General features: G+C 43.7%; 1 protein-coding gene across 1 annotated transcript in view; it reads left to right on the plus strand.

The window, feature by feature from the left end:
• Positions 1-14,041, plus strand: part of GCH1 (GTP cyclohydrolase 1) — a 39,573-nt gene extending 25,532 nt beyond the window's left edge. The window contains exons 2-6 of the mRNA XM_075531582.1: positions 501-610; positions 3,829-3,884; positions 9,555-9,586; positions 10,631-10,715; positions 12,122-14,041. Coding sequence (XP_075387697.1) covers positions 501-610; positions 3,829-3,884; positions 9,555-9,586; positions 10,631-10,715; positions 12,122-12,248 — 410 coding nt within the window. The 3' untranslated portion in view covers positions 12,249-14,041. The remainder of the gene's footprint in view (positions 1-500; positions 611-3,828; positions 3,885-9,554; positions 9,587-10,630; positions 10,716-12,121) is intronic.
• Positions 14,042-17,092: the final 3,051 nt, after the last annotated feature.

A 17,092-nucleotide genomic window follows, 5' to 3' on the forward strand; every position in this document is an offset into this window, starting at 1 on the left:
AAATTATTGGGAGATTGATAAGGGAGGTTAAGTTTACAGGTGTTTGGACCTGCCCTCCAGAGCCAAGGAGTGAAAGATTAGACTTTTTCTTCGATATATTTTCCTACATATGCTTTATAGAGACATAAGAAAACCAAAAGAAAAGGGAACGGAGCCCACTTCTATAACCCAAATAAGACACGGTTACTTTGACAAAAATCAATGTATCAGTCACCCTCTCTCTTGCATACTGCAAATGATTGAGAATATCCTGTTTGAATTTGTACTTCCTTAAACCCTGCAGCCGTGGGCTTCCCCTGGAGCCATTCCACCCTGCCCCAAGAGGGTCGCCATGAGTTGGAGTTGACTCAACGGTAGTGAGTTGGTTTGGGGGATATTTTCATGAGGATTGACATTCCCACTTCAACTGTTTAGAGTGACTCATAGAAACCATTAGCTTTTCCTACTCTGTATTTCTCTACAAAGTTGTCAGTGTTCTTGAAGCCAGCCTCTGCTTTCAGATGTCCTGAACGATGCGATCTTTGACGAGGACCACGACGAGATGGTGATTGTCAAGGACATAGACATGTTCTCCATGTGTGAGCATCATCTAGTGCCCTTTGTTGGAAAGGTAAGGTTTTCTTGTGTGGTTCTTTCTTAGCAATTTTTGAAAACTTTACATACAATGGATGGATGGATTGTGATGAGTTGTATGAGCCCCCAATAATATGATTTTAAAAAGAATGAAAGCTTTAAAAATTAGGGCACTGGTTTCATACACAGCTGTAAAGTCATAATATCCTTTATATTTAACGTTAGACATCCAAGGAGGTTTCACAATTCATGGGAAAATTACCTTAAGTTTTAATTTCATTTTTAGGAACTTTTAAAAAGCCCCCTTGTATATAAATTAGACACTTGACTAGATTTGAATTTTTCAAAGTTAAAATAAAACAAAGGAGCAGAAGGCCCCCAGGGCCCGGATCTCGTATTTAATACCAGGTTAATAGGGTAAACGAATGAGGTTAGCAGGGCATTTTCTGGCATAGCTTATACGGACTCAGAAAACCTGTGACCGAAGAATGTTTCCTCCAACACATACATATGAACAGCTTGGCCTGATCAGTAATGACCTAACGCATTTGTCTCTCTTTTTTTTCTCCCCAGAATTTTTTATGACAAAGGATATATATTAATGGATTTAACCCTTTCAATATTAGCAAAAATGAATCTAATGCACGATAGATCATGTTATCTTAGCTTGTAATTAAATGTGTCTTTTAGAACTTGAGGGTTTAGGAAAGAGTTATTATTATTTTTTCAATCATGTTATTGAGACTTGTACAACTCTTATCACCATCCGTACATCCACCCATTGTGTCAAGCACATTTGTACCTTATTGCCATCATCATTCTCAAAACATTTTCTTTCTACTTGAGCCCTTGGTATCAGCTCCTCATTTCCCCCCTCTCTCCCCCCTCCCTCATGTACCCTTGATAATTTATAAATTATTATTTTTTCATGCCTTATACTGTCTGATGTCTCCCGTCACCCACTTTTCTGTTGTCCATCCTCAAGGGAGGGGGTTATATGTAGATCGTTGTGATAGTTTCCCCCTTTCTCCCCCCTTCCCCTTCCCCTCCTGGTATAGCTACTCCCATCATTGGTCCTGAGGGGTTTATTTGTAGGACAGTTATTAACCACTCCTTCCTCGAGTATCATTATTTTGACTTTAAAAAAGTAACTTTCAAACAGGTATTAACAATGGTTCAAATTTTATTAATATTTGACTTTTTCACTTTTAAAAATCGAAAAACAATATGTAGAATTTAGAGTACTCACCTCTTCACAGATCAAGAACTTAAACACTGTTAGCACCCTGGAAGCCAACCTTGGGCCCTTTCACAATCTCAATCCCATCCTTCCCCACATAACACAGGTAACAAGTATACTGATATCTAGTGATCGTGATTAATTCTGCCCCATTTTTTCCAACTGTGTATGAATGGAAGGGATCTACAGTATAAAGCCTTTATATTTGCTTCTTTTGCTCCACTTTATAAAAATTCATTTTGAGTGGAGGGGGCCTGTCATTTTAGTTTGTTAATTTTCATTGCTGTGTATTGTTCTATTGTATAAGCATACCACAATTTCTCTTACTTTGCTCTAGTGGGCATTTGTAGTGTTTTATTTTTACTACTACAAACAATACTCTAAGCATTACTTTCATGATCAGATGCATATATTTTTATTAGGATGTATTCAGGGGCCATTAATAGTGCCGTGTAGATCATTCTAGAACCTTTGGATTGCCCATAAACTGGGCAATTGAAAAAATTTTTAAATCATTTTATTGGGGGCTCATACAACTCTTATCACAATCCATACATACATCAATTGTGTAGAGCACATTTGTACATTCATTACCCTCATCATTCTTAAAACATTTGCTCTCCACTTACGTGGTTGGCATTAGCTCCTCATTTCTCCCCTTCTCTTCCCGGTGGCCCCTCTCTCATGAGCACTTGATAATTTATAAATTATTACTTTGTCATATCTTACACGATTGAAAATTTTTATAAGACTAAGGCTAAACATTTTTTATCAAAGTCAGGCACACTGTGGACTCCTATCTCAGCTCATCAGGAGGTTTTGCAATGTCTGGTAATCATGTAATCAGTGATGTTGAGGTTGTGCCAGGAGGGCTCAGAATCTTCAAATGAAGAAACTTTTTATCTCATCTTTGCCCTTGATTTATGATTGAGAAAAGAAACCCCAGAATCCTATATGCTGTCTAAAGGATAGAGAGGTGTCAGTGGTCGCCGAGGAACTTTGTCCTGAACGACTCCTTTTATCACTATAGATTATGTTATCAAGATATCTGTGTTGATAGTCTTGCTATGTTTGCTTTTAAAATACAAGCAATAAACAAATTATAGCCTTGCACAGAAGTATAAAAATTCCAAGTGCTGCAGATTCCTCAGTTCTCTGAGAGAGTTCTACTATTCTAATTTCCTAATTTGAAATATTCAGCTTTCAGGTGTCACATTATTTTCCCTGTGTACCAGCAAGGGGCTCTCAAGATTTTAAAGTCTCTCAAAATTTAAAAGTAACTAATTGAGGAAAAGTCACTACTGATTACTAAATCAATTATAGAAGAGTATAGTATTAGATTAAAAAATGAAAAAGTGTTGGCAAACCATAATGTAATTGAGTTGCTGATTTAATACTGGGTTAATTGATCACCTACAAATGACAATTAACCTTGCTGGCCTTTTTAGGGAATTAATGTTTCTTGAACACGATACTTGCCTGTACAGAGGTAGCACAGTATTAATACTTTTAGAGTGTTATAAATGGCTTTGTTTCATGCTAAGTAGGTCTTTAAGGAAGTTAACTAAGGATTTAGCCCTCTAGCAGTTTAGAAATGGAACAAGCAAGCATGACAAAAGGCAGTGAGACCTGTGCAACAGGGATCTAAGGTGGAGCTTTTAAGGCCACTATGATGGTTGTCCTGACAACTTTGATTTTACAATCTCTGTCCTTCAAAGGAGACATTCCTGGATACATTTCAGTGTTGCTGCAGGATCATTTTCATTTTTCTTGAGATTTCTCAGGTTCGTACCAAGAGTTTAACACACCAGACAACATGATGACAAAATAAATTTTAAAATATTTGGTATATTTCCTTTTAGCTACAATCATGTAATTTTTAAAAATGCTTTGATAAGTGGTTGGTTTTTTAAATCTTAAAGCTTCAAAGTATGCTAAATTCTCCCCATAGATCTTCATTTGCCACACAAAGTGCCATTTTCATCTAGCTCATAATCTCTCTCTCTTCTCTGAAGGTCCACATTGGTTATCTTCCTAACAAGCAAGTACTTGGCCTCAGTAAACTTGCTAGGTAAGTGTGACTGCATTGAATAAGAAAATAAGTTTATAGTGACCTGCCCTTCCAAGGGCCAATTGGTATTAATGATTTCTAGGGCCAGGTGGTCACCATCCCTACCCTAGATGGTGAGGCCCTCAAGGATTCCATGTTTCATTAATATGAGTCTAACTGGGAAGTCACATTACCACTTAAAATATATGTTCATAGAAGAAAAAGATTCAAAAGGGCTTGAAAAACAGTCACTCCCCTGTTTTGCCCGCTCCACCTCCACTTCCTTGTTCATTCCATGGTACATTCTTGAAATCATAGCTCACATCTGTCCGCACAGTGCCTCTGTGATGAAGAGGACTGAAGGTTACAGTCCACCCCGCCGCTTCCTTTAAAATTGGCGAGCCAATTGTAAAGAATGGAGGAGGACACCTAGGCAGGCCTTCTACCTGCCTTCCCCTGTACCAGGTGCCTCTGGGCATTTCTCTTCCCTACAGGACCAGCCAGTTCACTGCTAGATGATTTAGCTCTGCAGACACAGGAGTGGGCCTTCCTTCACTTTGCTCAGCTCTACATCAAGACAGCTTTCTCTTTTCTGCTGCAGTCTTTATCTATTTTATATCTTTGTAGAGTATGAATATATTCTTTACTATTTGTGGGGCAGTATAAGAAGGCGAAGCGATATACATATGTACATGTGTGCTCATCTATTTTTACCTGGAAGTCAGTCAGAGAGTTCCACTGCCTTTGAGTTGCATGCAACTCATTGTGACCCTGGAGGACAGAACAGAGCTGCCTCTTACATTTCTGAGGCTAGGAATCTTTATGGGGACAGAAATCCTCATCTTTCTGCAACCAATAGCCTGGTGGGTTTGAACTGTTGACCTTGGAATTAGCAGCCCAACTCTAAGCCACTATTCCACCGGAGATTCTTGAGGGTGAGTGCTGGTATAATCCTGATAGGTCCCACTCATCGATATTTTATTCTAAATATTCCTTTTTTCTTGTAATTTCTTTGTATGAATTTAGTGTGTCCTGGATGATGGGAAATATTGGTAGAGTTACATGGTTATGCATGCAAGTGTATATACGGGTGAGCTTCCAAAAGTTCATGGAAAACGGAAGTAAAAAATAATGATTCCAACAACCGTTTGAAGACCCCTAGGCTGAAAATCAAACAAAACTCACTGCCATTGAATAGATCCTAACTCATAACAACACTGTAGGACTGTGAGAACTAACTGCCTCTGTGGGTTTCCTAGATTGCAGCTCTTTAGCAGAGTAGTAAGCCTCATCTTTCGCAGCTCAATACATGACCACGGTCACCAGGACTTCTCATTGGAGAGCATGATCCTGTCCTCTCTCCATTTAGACACTGGAGTTTACCATGGTCCTGAAGTGGCCGCCCAGATCTCCTGCAGTTCTCTGCTAGAATCTGTAAATACTAGTCTGACAACTGCCCCCCACAGCTGTGTTTTCACTTTACCTTTCTCATTCATTTCCTCTAGAGAAGTTTACCTTCTTCAGTTTCCAACCTCATTCCTGTCCAGTAGCCTCACTGCCACACTTGGCACCACGGAAGGCTGATATCTGGTGGCTGTAACTGCATCACTGACTTTTAGTGATCTGTGTCCAGTGGCATTTTCAGGGAGTGGCCCTGTGGAAAGGACAGAGTAGACAGAGAGGGTAGTGGTAGTGGAGAAGTAAGTAATCCTATTTGAAGTTCTATCAGTACCTTCTTCACCAATCATTTATTGCAAACAATAGGTAGTCTTTTTCATATTCACTATGAATAAAATGTCTTTACTAAAATGTACTAGTCTTAGCAAAAGCAATGTGTTCAACATGTAAACAACTTTCTTAGGGGTCTCCAGATGTGCTTCATTCCAGCAAGCTCACTGTCTGCCTTTCCCATATGGAAATTCCTGCACGGCTGATGCCCTTGGCAGAGACCGCCCAGGCATGGAAGGTGTATTGGGTATTTTTCATATTATAAACAAGCCTAACAGACCATATGAGGCCTGGGCGTTAAGTCAATGGCCTTCTCTAACATGGAATCCCTGGGTAGCGCTCAGCTGTCATAGGAAAGCTTGGCAGGAAACTACCAGGACAGAGACCCTAGAAAGTACAAGCTCTGAAAAGCCGGCCAGTGTAAACCTTAGAGCACACTTCTGTGATGCTGCCCTGCATTGGAATCAATGCCATGGCAACTGGAAGATCAGGCTGTCTGTACAATGGTTACCACCTGTGGGAAGTGGATCGTAGGGTATGCCAATGAGATGGTGAAGTACACAAGGAAACAATATTGCAGCTAGGGCAAAGAATCAGAGCTGGGGGATTTGACTTTCCACTAACAGTGTTACCTCACAAAAAGAGCACCAAACCAGACAACAGAGTGTATGTCACACACACACACACACACACACACACAAATATACACATATATGTATATGAATGGTAAACCAGAGTTTCAAGGCATTTTATTATAAAACGTCAGACTCCTATAAACTAATAGGTATTTCAAAATTCATCATACACTTATTTCATTTTTAAGCTTGGTCTTCTCATACATCTTGAGCTTCGTTGATTTTGGTTGCTAAGTACGGAGATATCCTCCCCTATCTGGGTGATTTAAAAGATCATAATAGTTGATGATTATCTCCTATATTTTTGTTATTGGCAGTAGCACTTACACCCAGAATTAATCTTGCCTTCAAATCCTGCAGCAGCAACGATCAGTCCAATTGCTACCACTGTACTGGCCATGGCTTTGGCTCTGCTGCCCTGCCTCCACCTGGCGCATGGTTCGTCTCAGCCCAAGATCATGGCCATCCACACCATGCCTCTACTGGAAAGGGGCCTCATTATTTTGTAAAAGAAAAACAAACTGCTTATTCCCTCATAAGAAAAAAACAAACCGAAGAGCAAAAATCAAGGACAGCTGAATGTCATGGCAAATTTTCAGTGTTCATTTTAATCTTGTATGTGAAGTTTGCCATATGCTTGACTTTAAAAGAATGACCTTTTAGTACCTGGGAAGTCAAATATCAAACAGCAGATCCTTAAGTAACGAGAAAATGCCAGAAGTGAGTTGATCTGGTTCGACTTCATAGAATTCTAGGTAAACTTAGCTTGAATCAAAATTCATTTTGTTTCTGAAAATCCACTTAACATGCATTGCTTTTCTTGCCTTAGCATAATGGAGTGTGGACATGATTAAATCTTGAGTTTAGAATGGAACAGTGTTGAGGTAGCCAGCGTTAATCTCTCTGCTGAGCACCTACTGTGAAAGGGCACTGTGCCAGCTCCTGTAAGAAGTAGGACACAGGCACAGCTGACAAGGGGGTGCGGGGAGGCAATGGTAAGTGCACCCAAAAGCTGGGTTGGGGGTTCCCAGTTGCAGGGGGCCAAGATAACTATCAAGTTGCAGGAGGGGCCATTGACAGGGTTAAAGAGTCCTGCAAGTAGAGGGATGAGCTGATTTCTGACTGGAGGGAGAAGCACGCTTTCCCTCCCACAGAGCTGTTGGCTGGTTCAAACTCCTCCCCGTTAGCCGGCAAATCCTCCTGTTGGTCTCCTGCTCTGTGCTCCAGCACGGTTAAGCATCTGCAGCGCATGTCACATCTCGTCAGGTTATGTGATGCCATCAGAACACTTATTGGCATGGGTTATTTGATACCATCCATGGATTCTTCCTGCAAAAGTGTCACTAGATTCATTTGCTAGTTGTCAGAGGAAAACCAAGAAGAGAGAATGCATGCTCCATAATCCGAAGAAAAATGATGGGCTTGGTACAGACTCACTGTTAGGAGACCAGTAAGTGAACTATTTTCAGAAAGTTGTTAAAACCCATTTACAACCGGGGCTCCTTTATATTAAGCAACAACAACACAAGTCAACAATAAGAAATAAGGTCAAGACCCACACTCATTTTGCCATTCAGTCCATTTCAAGTCATAATGACCCTGTAGGGCAGAGTAGAACTACCTTGTGGGCTTACCAGGCTGCAACTCTTGCTCCAAAGGAGCAGCAGACCCGCTGTTAACAGCACACTTGACAATCCACTACCCCACTATTTTCTTAAGAAGTGCGGTAAAGCCCGTTAGAGGAGACAGCGAGTCCTCTTATTTTGAGAGAGTTGGCACAATAAAATCTGCTCTGCATCTGTCTTTGTCAAGTTCATTTAAAGTTGAAAACAAGAAATGGCTGAAGTGTACCAGAGAAACGGACCAACTTGAATGGGAAAAGCAGGAAGCCAAGTCCCCTCTGTCTTTGAATGAGATAAAGGATATGGAAAGCAGAGTGATCGGATTTGGCTGACAGACAAGCTTAATTTCTTTTTAATGCAAAGGCTCTCGTGTAATTAAAAAACAATATAAACGATTAAAGGAAAAAGTCACTTCCAAGTTAAATTCTCATAAATTTACTTTGCACAACATAAAATGTGCCAGTACAAACTATATAAATTAATACAATCCAAAGCTCAAAACTGCATTTTGGGGGCAGATTTATAGATACCATGGCTTTGATTATTAAATAAGAAACACAAATAATCCACCACCACCACCACCCAAACCAACCACCACCACCACCACTCCACCACCACCACCTCAAGACACCACCCACAACCACCACCAAAAAAAAAAGAAACACAAATAAACACAATAAATAAGCTCGTGTTTCTGTTTTTTAAACTATTTGCATAGCAAGATTAATAGAAGAAGAAAGAACTAAAACATTGACATCTTAGCTTGGTAAGTAGCGTCTCTGATCTTCAAAGCCTGGCGGTGGCCGTCTGTGATAGCAACTCTTGCTTTCTACTCCTCTGGAGCAAAAGGGGAGGGAACTAATTAGCTAGGACATCTAGTGTACGGCTCAGTGGTTCTCAACCTTCCTAATGCCACGGCTCTTTAAACAGTTTCTCATGTGGTGGTGACCTCCCCCGCCCCCCATGATATTTTTTGTTGCTACTTTATATCTGTCATTTTGCTACTGTTATGAATCGAGCGACCCTTGTGAAAGTGTCGTTCGACCCCCCAGAAGGTCGCCACCCACAGGTTGAGAACCACTGCCATAATCAAAACCAACTCACCCCCCACTCCGTCCCCCACCATGTAGATAAAATAGCAAGTGTCCTGGGATTCCCAAAGGGGAAAATTTGTCACATGACCGATTGTATTATAGGCTGAGAGCAAGTGACCTCTTTGGGGAGTTAATCATACGGATACTTATAGACTCTTACAAGAGCAATCGCTAATAACTTGGAATCTGATTATTCTAATAGGTTTAGTTGGTGTGACAGTTGAGGATGATCTTTTTATTTTTAACTTGAACTTTCAACTCCGATTAAACAAATATGATTAATTAGAACACAAGGTTCAGCTTAAAAAATCGATGACTTGGGAGCTTTCAAATTCCATTACTTACTTTAAGTTATTTTTTTCCCTCAATGATTTTTGTTCCTAGAGAGCTGTAAATTCTCATTTGGGTCATAGCACCAACAGGTGTAGCGATCACCTTTAGCTCCACTCTCATTTACCAGTGGTTCCCACATCTGCCTTGTCTTCTGGGAAGCACCCACCACCCTGTGTCCAGCCCAGAACTGCTTCAACGAAGTGTCTGTCTCACTAGAAAGCCGTACACAGGATTCACTGCTAACGATCTGATTAATGAGACCTGTTCTTTCTTTTCTAGGATTGTAGAAATCTATAGTAGAAGATTACAAGGTAAGCTTTAAAAATCTGTATTTTTTCTTATAAAAATATTTTGTCGAAAAGTATTATAATTTTCTTATTACAACCCTGATAGGCTTTAAAAATTATAAAAATAAGAATATAAGTCTTCTATGAGTATATATGTATATATATATATATACACACACTAAGCCTCCCATCCCAACCCTAGTTGTATTTTTTATGTTCACCATTTTCCTCTGTGTATATCAATATTTAAAAATCAATGAGTTGAGGTTTTTTCTATTTAACCACAAATGAGCTTGAATTAAGCATGTTGAGTTATCTGCCCCTTACTTTGTGTCCCTTAACAAATCTTAGGATTATTTCCCCCACATACACAAAACCACCCATTCATTTTGATGGCTGTAAAGCATCCCGTTGGATAGCTGACCTTGGCTTCATTTCAGCTGCCCTGCTCTGCTACTGTTGAGACAGGATGCTGTGAGGGAACTCTCCTAGCTGGATTCAAAGAAGCGGTTTTACTCCGCTCGGGAGCTACATTACGGAGGTTAAATGGTTGGTTTTCTACATAACCCCTCAATCCTGTTCCAGGATTTTTATTTATGCTCGACTTCACCTCTACAGAGGTGGAGCAACTGCTGTTCAAAACTTCCCCCAGTTAATTCTGAAATCTCTTTAGCACCTGGCTGCACTTGAGCACTACAGGGTGGCGGCGGTGGTGGCGGTGGCGGTGGTGGTGGTGGTGGTGGTGGTGGTGGCAGTGGCGGCGGTGGAAATTGGAGCTTGGGCCTCCTATGGCTCAGGCAGCAGGAAAAGCAAACTGGTGGGGTTTTGCTGGTGGGTTTTGGGTATTAAGGTTTCAAATAATTTAGAGACAAGAGATGGAAACAAGTTTTCAAGCACCTCTGTGTCCGGAGTTAGACACGAAGCTGCTTCACGATTGGCAGTTCAAGCCAGGCTTAGAAATCCCATGGGCCAGGCCTTGCCTGTCCTCTAGGGTTGTCATGAGTGGGAATTAACAACAGGTCTGGACTGTGTCTGACGTTTACACTGAGAATCTGATCGCACCCACAGTTCAGGAGCGCCTTACCAAACAAATTGCTGTTGCCATCACAGAAGCCTTACGGCCTGCTGGAGTCGGGGTGGTGGTTGAAGCAACGTAAGTGCCTGCCTGTGTCCAGGAGCGCCAAAGCGGGGCGAGGAAATGCATAGCGGGGCTGGCTTCTAGCAGTAGGGATGCCCCACAGTTGACCCTGTCACCCTTGGGGGCTGTCTCTGAGTGTAAAGTCCCTTTATCTTCTCTGATGGTGTGGCCAAGGTAGGAGCCAGGATAAGGGATGGGGGACTTTCCGGGGAGGTGGGGAGGCTTAAGCATAGTAGGTGCAGCCATTTGCGTAGCCAGCAGTGGTGCACATCTTCTCTTGGTTTCTAGCTCTTTCTAGATTTTAAAAATTGAATGATAAATGTTATTTTAAAAATCTTTATATTTTCTTTTTTTATTTTAATCATTTTATTGGTGGCTCTTACAGCTCTTATCACAACAGTTGTACATCAATTGTAATCAAGCACATGTGTACATATGTTGCCCTTATCATTTCCAAAGCATTTTCTTTCTACTTGAGCCCTTGGTATCAGCTCCTTTTTTCCCCTCCTTCCCACCTTCGTGAACCCTTGATAATTATTTATTTATTTTATTTTAACAATTTATTGGGGCTGATACAATTCTTTTCACAGTTCATACATATACATACATCAATTGTATAAAGCACATCTGTACAGTCTTTGCCCTAATCATTTTTTTTCTCTTTTCTTCTTTTACATTTTATTAGGGACTCATACAACTCTTACCACAATCCATACATATACATACATCAATTGTATAAAGCACATCCATACATTCCCTGCCCCAATCATTCTCAAGGCATTTGCTCTCCACTTAAGCCCCTTGCAGAACCCTTGATAATTTATTAGGGTTTATTTTAGTTTTATTTTTGTGTTTTACACTGTCCAGTCTCCTTTCACCCATGTTTCTGTTGTTCGTGCTCCTGGGGTGGGATGGAGGAAGGGGGTTGGTCTTTACTATTCCAAATTGAGTTATTATGTATTTTTCACACTAAAAAAGAATTGATGTGAGTGTTTTGATGCAAAGGGCAAGCGAAGACCCTTTAAGTCAGAGTGAATGCAGAGATGGGCACAGTCCTGTAGGCAGGTCTCATCTATTCGTCCATTCCGCTGGTGGCTTGTGGGACTCCCCTGGGCTGCCTCAGGGAGCCTCTCTGACACCCAGCCTCCCTTCATACTCTCTGGGCCAGGGAGGGCAGATTAAGGGGGTTTTCTTGTGAGAAGACATTGGGTACCTCTGGGCACTTCGTGTCATTTTTGCCCCTTCCCCCCCTGCTTCTGCTCGATGCACTAAATACTTGATGACCCAAAAGATGGATCCAGTTTGGCTATTTTGCTATTTTGGCCCAGGGGGCAGTGGGGAATGAGATGCCTGTCAGGGGTCCAGGGTTTAGCTTTAAATGCAAACTAGCCTCAACTCCCCTTTGCCATCTTGTTTCGCAGACACATGTGCATGGTCATGCGAGGGGTCCAGAAAATGAACAGCAAAACGGTGACCAGCACGATGCTGGGCGTGTTCCGGGAAGACCCAAAGACGCGGGAGGAGTTCCTGACGCTCATCCGGAGCTGAGCTGCACGCGGTCCGCCTGCCTGGGCTTCGTTGTGTGTGCATTCCATCCTCCATCGTTACCGACGTGAACTTTACATTCCGTGTCACTAATTGTGGTGAAGACTTATTTATAGCAAGGCCAATAAAGATAATTTTTTAAGGGGCGAGCCCTCTTTGTTCTTGCCACCGGTAGGCAACAGTCAAGTACCCTGCACAGAACCACTGCCATTCAGATAGCCCAAGGGTGCTGGGAAGGGGAAGGACTGGCTGCCCGTGGCTGCAGTAGTGTGGCCGCCTGACAGCCAGGCTGGGGTGCTGGGGGGAGAGAGAGCTACGGGGTTTTCCCTTCCCAAACCCACTGTCAAAACGAGCAGACAGTGGTGTCCAGTGCAACATGGCTTTGTGAACTGAAGCCCAACAGGCTCGACTTTAATCATGTTTACCAAGCCATCCATGCTGTGTTTTAAATATATGTACGTATTTATTTTTCAAATGCCAGCCGTCGTGGCAGTCAAAGTAGTGGCATAGCTGTACTCTGGACTTCACTGTGAGTTACAAAGACTCCTTTCTACCTGCGATTCCTTTTTTAGCTCAAGCACAGGAAATTAGTTCCTGGAGTTTTTTACGAGTGTGTTCTCATGTCGACATACGGGGATTTAGACCTTTAACTCTCTGTGCCTTGATGAGAACGGCACGCCATCGCGAATGGAGACGCCTTGCCTCCCTTTAGTTGAGAGGAACGTGGTTTTCTAAGACTTCGTGTCGACAGCCCCCCAGCTTTACTGCCGGGATGTCCCTGGGCGTTGACTCTATGTGTTCCATGTAGATGCCTTACAACATTTTTTTTTGGGGGGGGGATCCTGTCAAATATTTTCCTAAGAATTTCTGTCCATTGTTTTGAGGTGTGCTGAGCCACAGTGCCCATGAGCATGAGAAAGAACGTGGGGTGCGTTAACCTGTCGACTTCACCTGCGTGTTGTCCACTGCTCTAGGAAAGCCATAAAGGGGGTGTTGGTGACAGTGTACCAGGAAGCCTTGTAGTCCCCGTGGGTTGGGTCTTCACTGTCACTCCAGGACAGGTGGCAAAGGTATCTCATTCTAAGAAGTAGTTGCCTTATTAATTGCTTGGTCGTCATTGTTTTCCAATAATGGTAATCTTACAGTCTCTTCCCTGGGGAAGTGTGGGCAAACTTAAAATTGAGCAGCCCTTGCAAAAATACACATGGTCCCAAAAGTCTCACTTTCGCCACTTGGATGCCATCTGGCCTGTGATGGGCAAGGCGGCAGTGATGTTGGGCTTTTACTTTCTCCCTGCCTGCAATCTTTCCTGATCTTTTCTATGTTGGGGATTCATAGAGTTGGTTGATTTTTCTGAGTGGTTAAAGGGAAAACACCTTCGCCTGGCCTCACTGTTATTCTGCACCATGCAGAGGGGGACTTCTAAGCCACTCAGCCTAGGTTTGGCTGATGAGTAAAAGCAGGTGTGACTTTGACGATCCAAGACGTTGCAAGCTATAAGTCGATCTTTCTGAGGCAATTTGCACGCCCTTTTAATGGCGATTCTGACAGTCCCTACACGTGTCCTCTGTTTGGAGTTGGTTCTCTGAGTGCGGAACGCAGAGTTCGCTGGCTGGCCTAGCTGCCTGTGGCCTGTGGTACTTTGAACTGGTCCTTCCAGACCCACAGTGTTGAGTCAGTGGGGGGAGGGTTTAAAACTGGTCGATCTGAATACACTGTGCAATGAAATGACTTGAACTGGATGGCTTTGTCTTTGTCTGTATGTTCCTGAAGCCGGTCTGTGTAAATTATTAAAGTGCCATCTCTGGTTATGAAAGTCGCTTTGTTCTTTGAACTGTCGCCACACTCGTCTCCTTTAACGTGTTCATTTAAACCCCATCCGTTGTTGCCAAGTCGCCCATCAGATAGGCTTTGCACAGCCATCGATTTATTGGAAAATGCAGCCCAGCGCTTCTCCAGATGGGCCCCGACTGTGTCTCTGGTGTGCCCGGGGTGGTGGTGGTGGTGGGGGGCACTCGTGAGAGCCAGAAGCTCAGAGCGACCTTCTTTTATCGCGTTAGGGAGGAGACGTGCCCAGCACTGCCTCCTGTGAAGACGCGGTGGGCCTGGTTTTGCTGCGTCAAGCCTGTACCCTCTCTGCACAGCGGCTTTCCCTGTCTCCCCAGGCACGGAGGCTGGTTGTCAGCAGGTCCACGTGCTGCTTCACTGGAGTGGGCTGCTGCTCCGCCTTGGTGTGGGGCGTGGGGAACCCTGTGGACTGTTGGATCTTAAATTCAGTCACCTAAACAAGGAATGCGCCCCGGCATACGACCCTCCTGAAAGTCATGATTTGGATGTTCCCTTCAGTCAAGGAGGTGCTCAGCTGAATTCGCGCTGCTGCTGCAGGGCCTCTTAATTTAATTTTTATTGACCTTGAGTAGCCACGTTCCTGGTTTTGACACTTAGTACTAAGGGCAGTTGCAAACAACAAAGGTGGTAAGGAAGGCTTTCTGCCAACCTGGAGCAACTGATCCACAGGGATAGGCTTGTCTCCTGCTGGTGGTGAGCAGAAGAGAGTCCCAGGAGAGGAGTTCCCTTTCCTTAGTCTTAAACCCAGATCCACAGCCACCACCATCACTGACACCAAGGAGAGTAATGCACCATAGCCCCAATCCTCCCTGAGACACGTCAGTTGCTATGGAAGGAATGTCTAATTGTGGAGACAGCAGCATAACGAGCCTCTTGCATTAATCACCCAGCATCCACTATCCCAAATTCATGCCCATCTTGTTTCCCCTCCTCTCGCCACTGGATTATTAAAGCAAATTCCAGCCATCATTTTAGCCATAATTATCCCAGATTTTGTAAAAAAAAAAAAAAAGGGTTCTAGTAAAAACCAACCAAATGCCATTACACACACACACACACACACACACACAATGCCCACTTTTGATGTTTACGTCAGCATTCAGAGTGACCTCTGCATTGCTCAGTGTCAGCAGGAAAAAGAAGAGACTTTCTCCTGCGAAGACTGAAGCTTGGGAAAGCCGAGGGAGCACCTTTACTCCACCCTGTAGGGCTACTATGAGTTGGAGTTCACTCAGTGGCAATGGCTTTGGGGTTTGCTTTCTTCCCTTCTCCCCACCCCCCTCAGTTGATTTGAATCAAGGTACAATGAGGTCCATGCACAGCAAATCCTTACAGGCTTCAGAATGAACTCTCCCCTCTCATGGACCAGTCTGCTACCTGCCCTGCTCTTCATTTTGGACACAGCTGTCTCCTCAAGTTGTACGTATGGAGCAGAGTTACTCATTCCTTTTTTGGGATCCTGTCATTTCTGGACAGGCTTCACCACTGGGGTTCCTTGGCTTCAGTCTGTTAAGTCTCTTGACTGTCATGGTTTTGGCTAAGGGTGAAGGTGTATTACAGTATTTGGAAACGGTGAATTCAACAAGACATGACATCACTGAGAGCCTAAGCCAGGGGAATTCCAAGAATTGAGTTGGGCATCCCCCCCGCTTCTATGCTGTTTCTTGGCCTCCCTGAATAAAGAGACCAGACTGTGGCCCGCCTGTGGTGGCAGAGGGGAGTGACACATCAGATCTGCTTCCAGGCAGCTTCTCTGACTCCCTGATGGTGTAGCTATGACGTTGCTGACGCGTCTGGCTCAGGCCTGACACACCCTAATGCATCAACCCTTTCCCTCTGATTTCTACATTCTCTGTTTGGTTTGAGCAATGTGTTCACTACTGACCTGAGAAAGCCTTTCATTTCTGGGACGGACTGTGCTGCCCAGAGATGCCTCACCTGGCATCCAGCGAGTGTCGTGGGGTCAGGATGAGGGGCTCCTGTGACGAGCTGTCTGAGCAGTTAGGAGACCTTCCCCAGGTGCTGTAATCATTTTCTAATTTTGTCCTTTGGGGCGGTGAGTTGTTTCATACCAGTTTCCCCTCTCTTGCCTAATGACCTTGTGTATAGACTTTCTCTTTACAGGGTCATTTCATCCTAAGATTTGGGGATAGAATGAAAAGGAAAAAGCCAGCGAATCTCAATTTCCTGCCTCAGACCACAGGCCTGTTTTCTTCGGCTCATTTGGAAAGTGCTTGTACCCAAGGACAGCCAATCTCTGAGCACAGTTTCTCACTTCGAGCCTCATTGTTTCCATGCTCTCATGAGCAATGGGGAGGTGAACTTGAAGGCCTAATCCCGGTGTTGCCTGACCATTTGTGGGTGAATGACATGCCAGTGCTTGACCTTTTTGGTCACAGAACTCCCATGTAAATTTGTTGTTAAGATGCTACTGAGTTGGCTCTGACTCATAGCGACTCCATGCATAACAGCATCTATAGTTGCCCATGCATGCATCACACAACACCAGGTCTATTTGAACCTCTGTGGCTGCCTCTCTATCACACACCATCTCATTGACGTCTTTCTCATTAGATAATGGCACGAATGGTGATTAGCTGCTAATCTAAAGGTTGGTGGTTCAAACCTACCCAGTGACTCCAAGAGCAAAAGACCCGCTGATGAGCTTCCATAAAGAGGAACCCAAACAAGAGCCCCAGGCCCTTTGCTGCTAAGTCCATTCCTACACACAGCATCGAGGATGGAGTAGACGTGCCTCGAGGCTGTAACCTTTAAGGAAGCGCACTGCGGCCTCTTTCTCCCTCCCAGGGGCTGCGGGGCTGAAGGGGCTAACCTTCGGGTTCTCTGCCAGCGCTCAGCCGGGGTGGACGATTGGCTTGTCCAACCTGCCCCCACTGGGCTCAAGAGCCGAGGCCCTCTCTTGCCGGTCGGTGTCTGTTTATCTTTCGATTAGCCAGTAGATCCCGTTCGTCATTACCGCTGGTTAATCTTTTCCAGCT

Source organism: Tenrec ecaudatus, chromosome 14 (assembly GCF_050624435.1).
Source record: "Tenrec ecaudatus isolate mTenEca1 chromosome 14, mTenEca1.hap1, whole genome shotgun sequence".
In the NCBI taxonomy this organism is placed as follows: domain Eukaryota; kingdom Metazoa; phylum Chordata; class Mammalia; order Afrosoricida; family Tenrecidae; genus Tenrec; species Tenrec ecaudatus.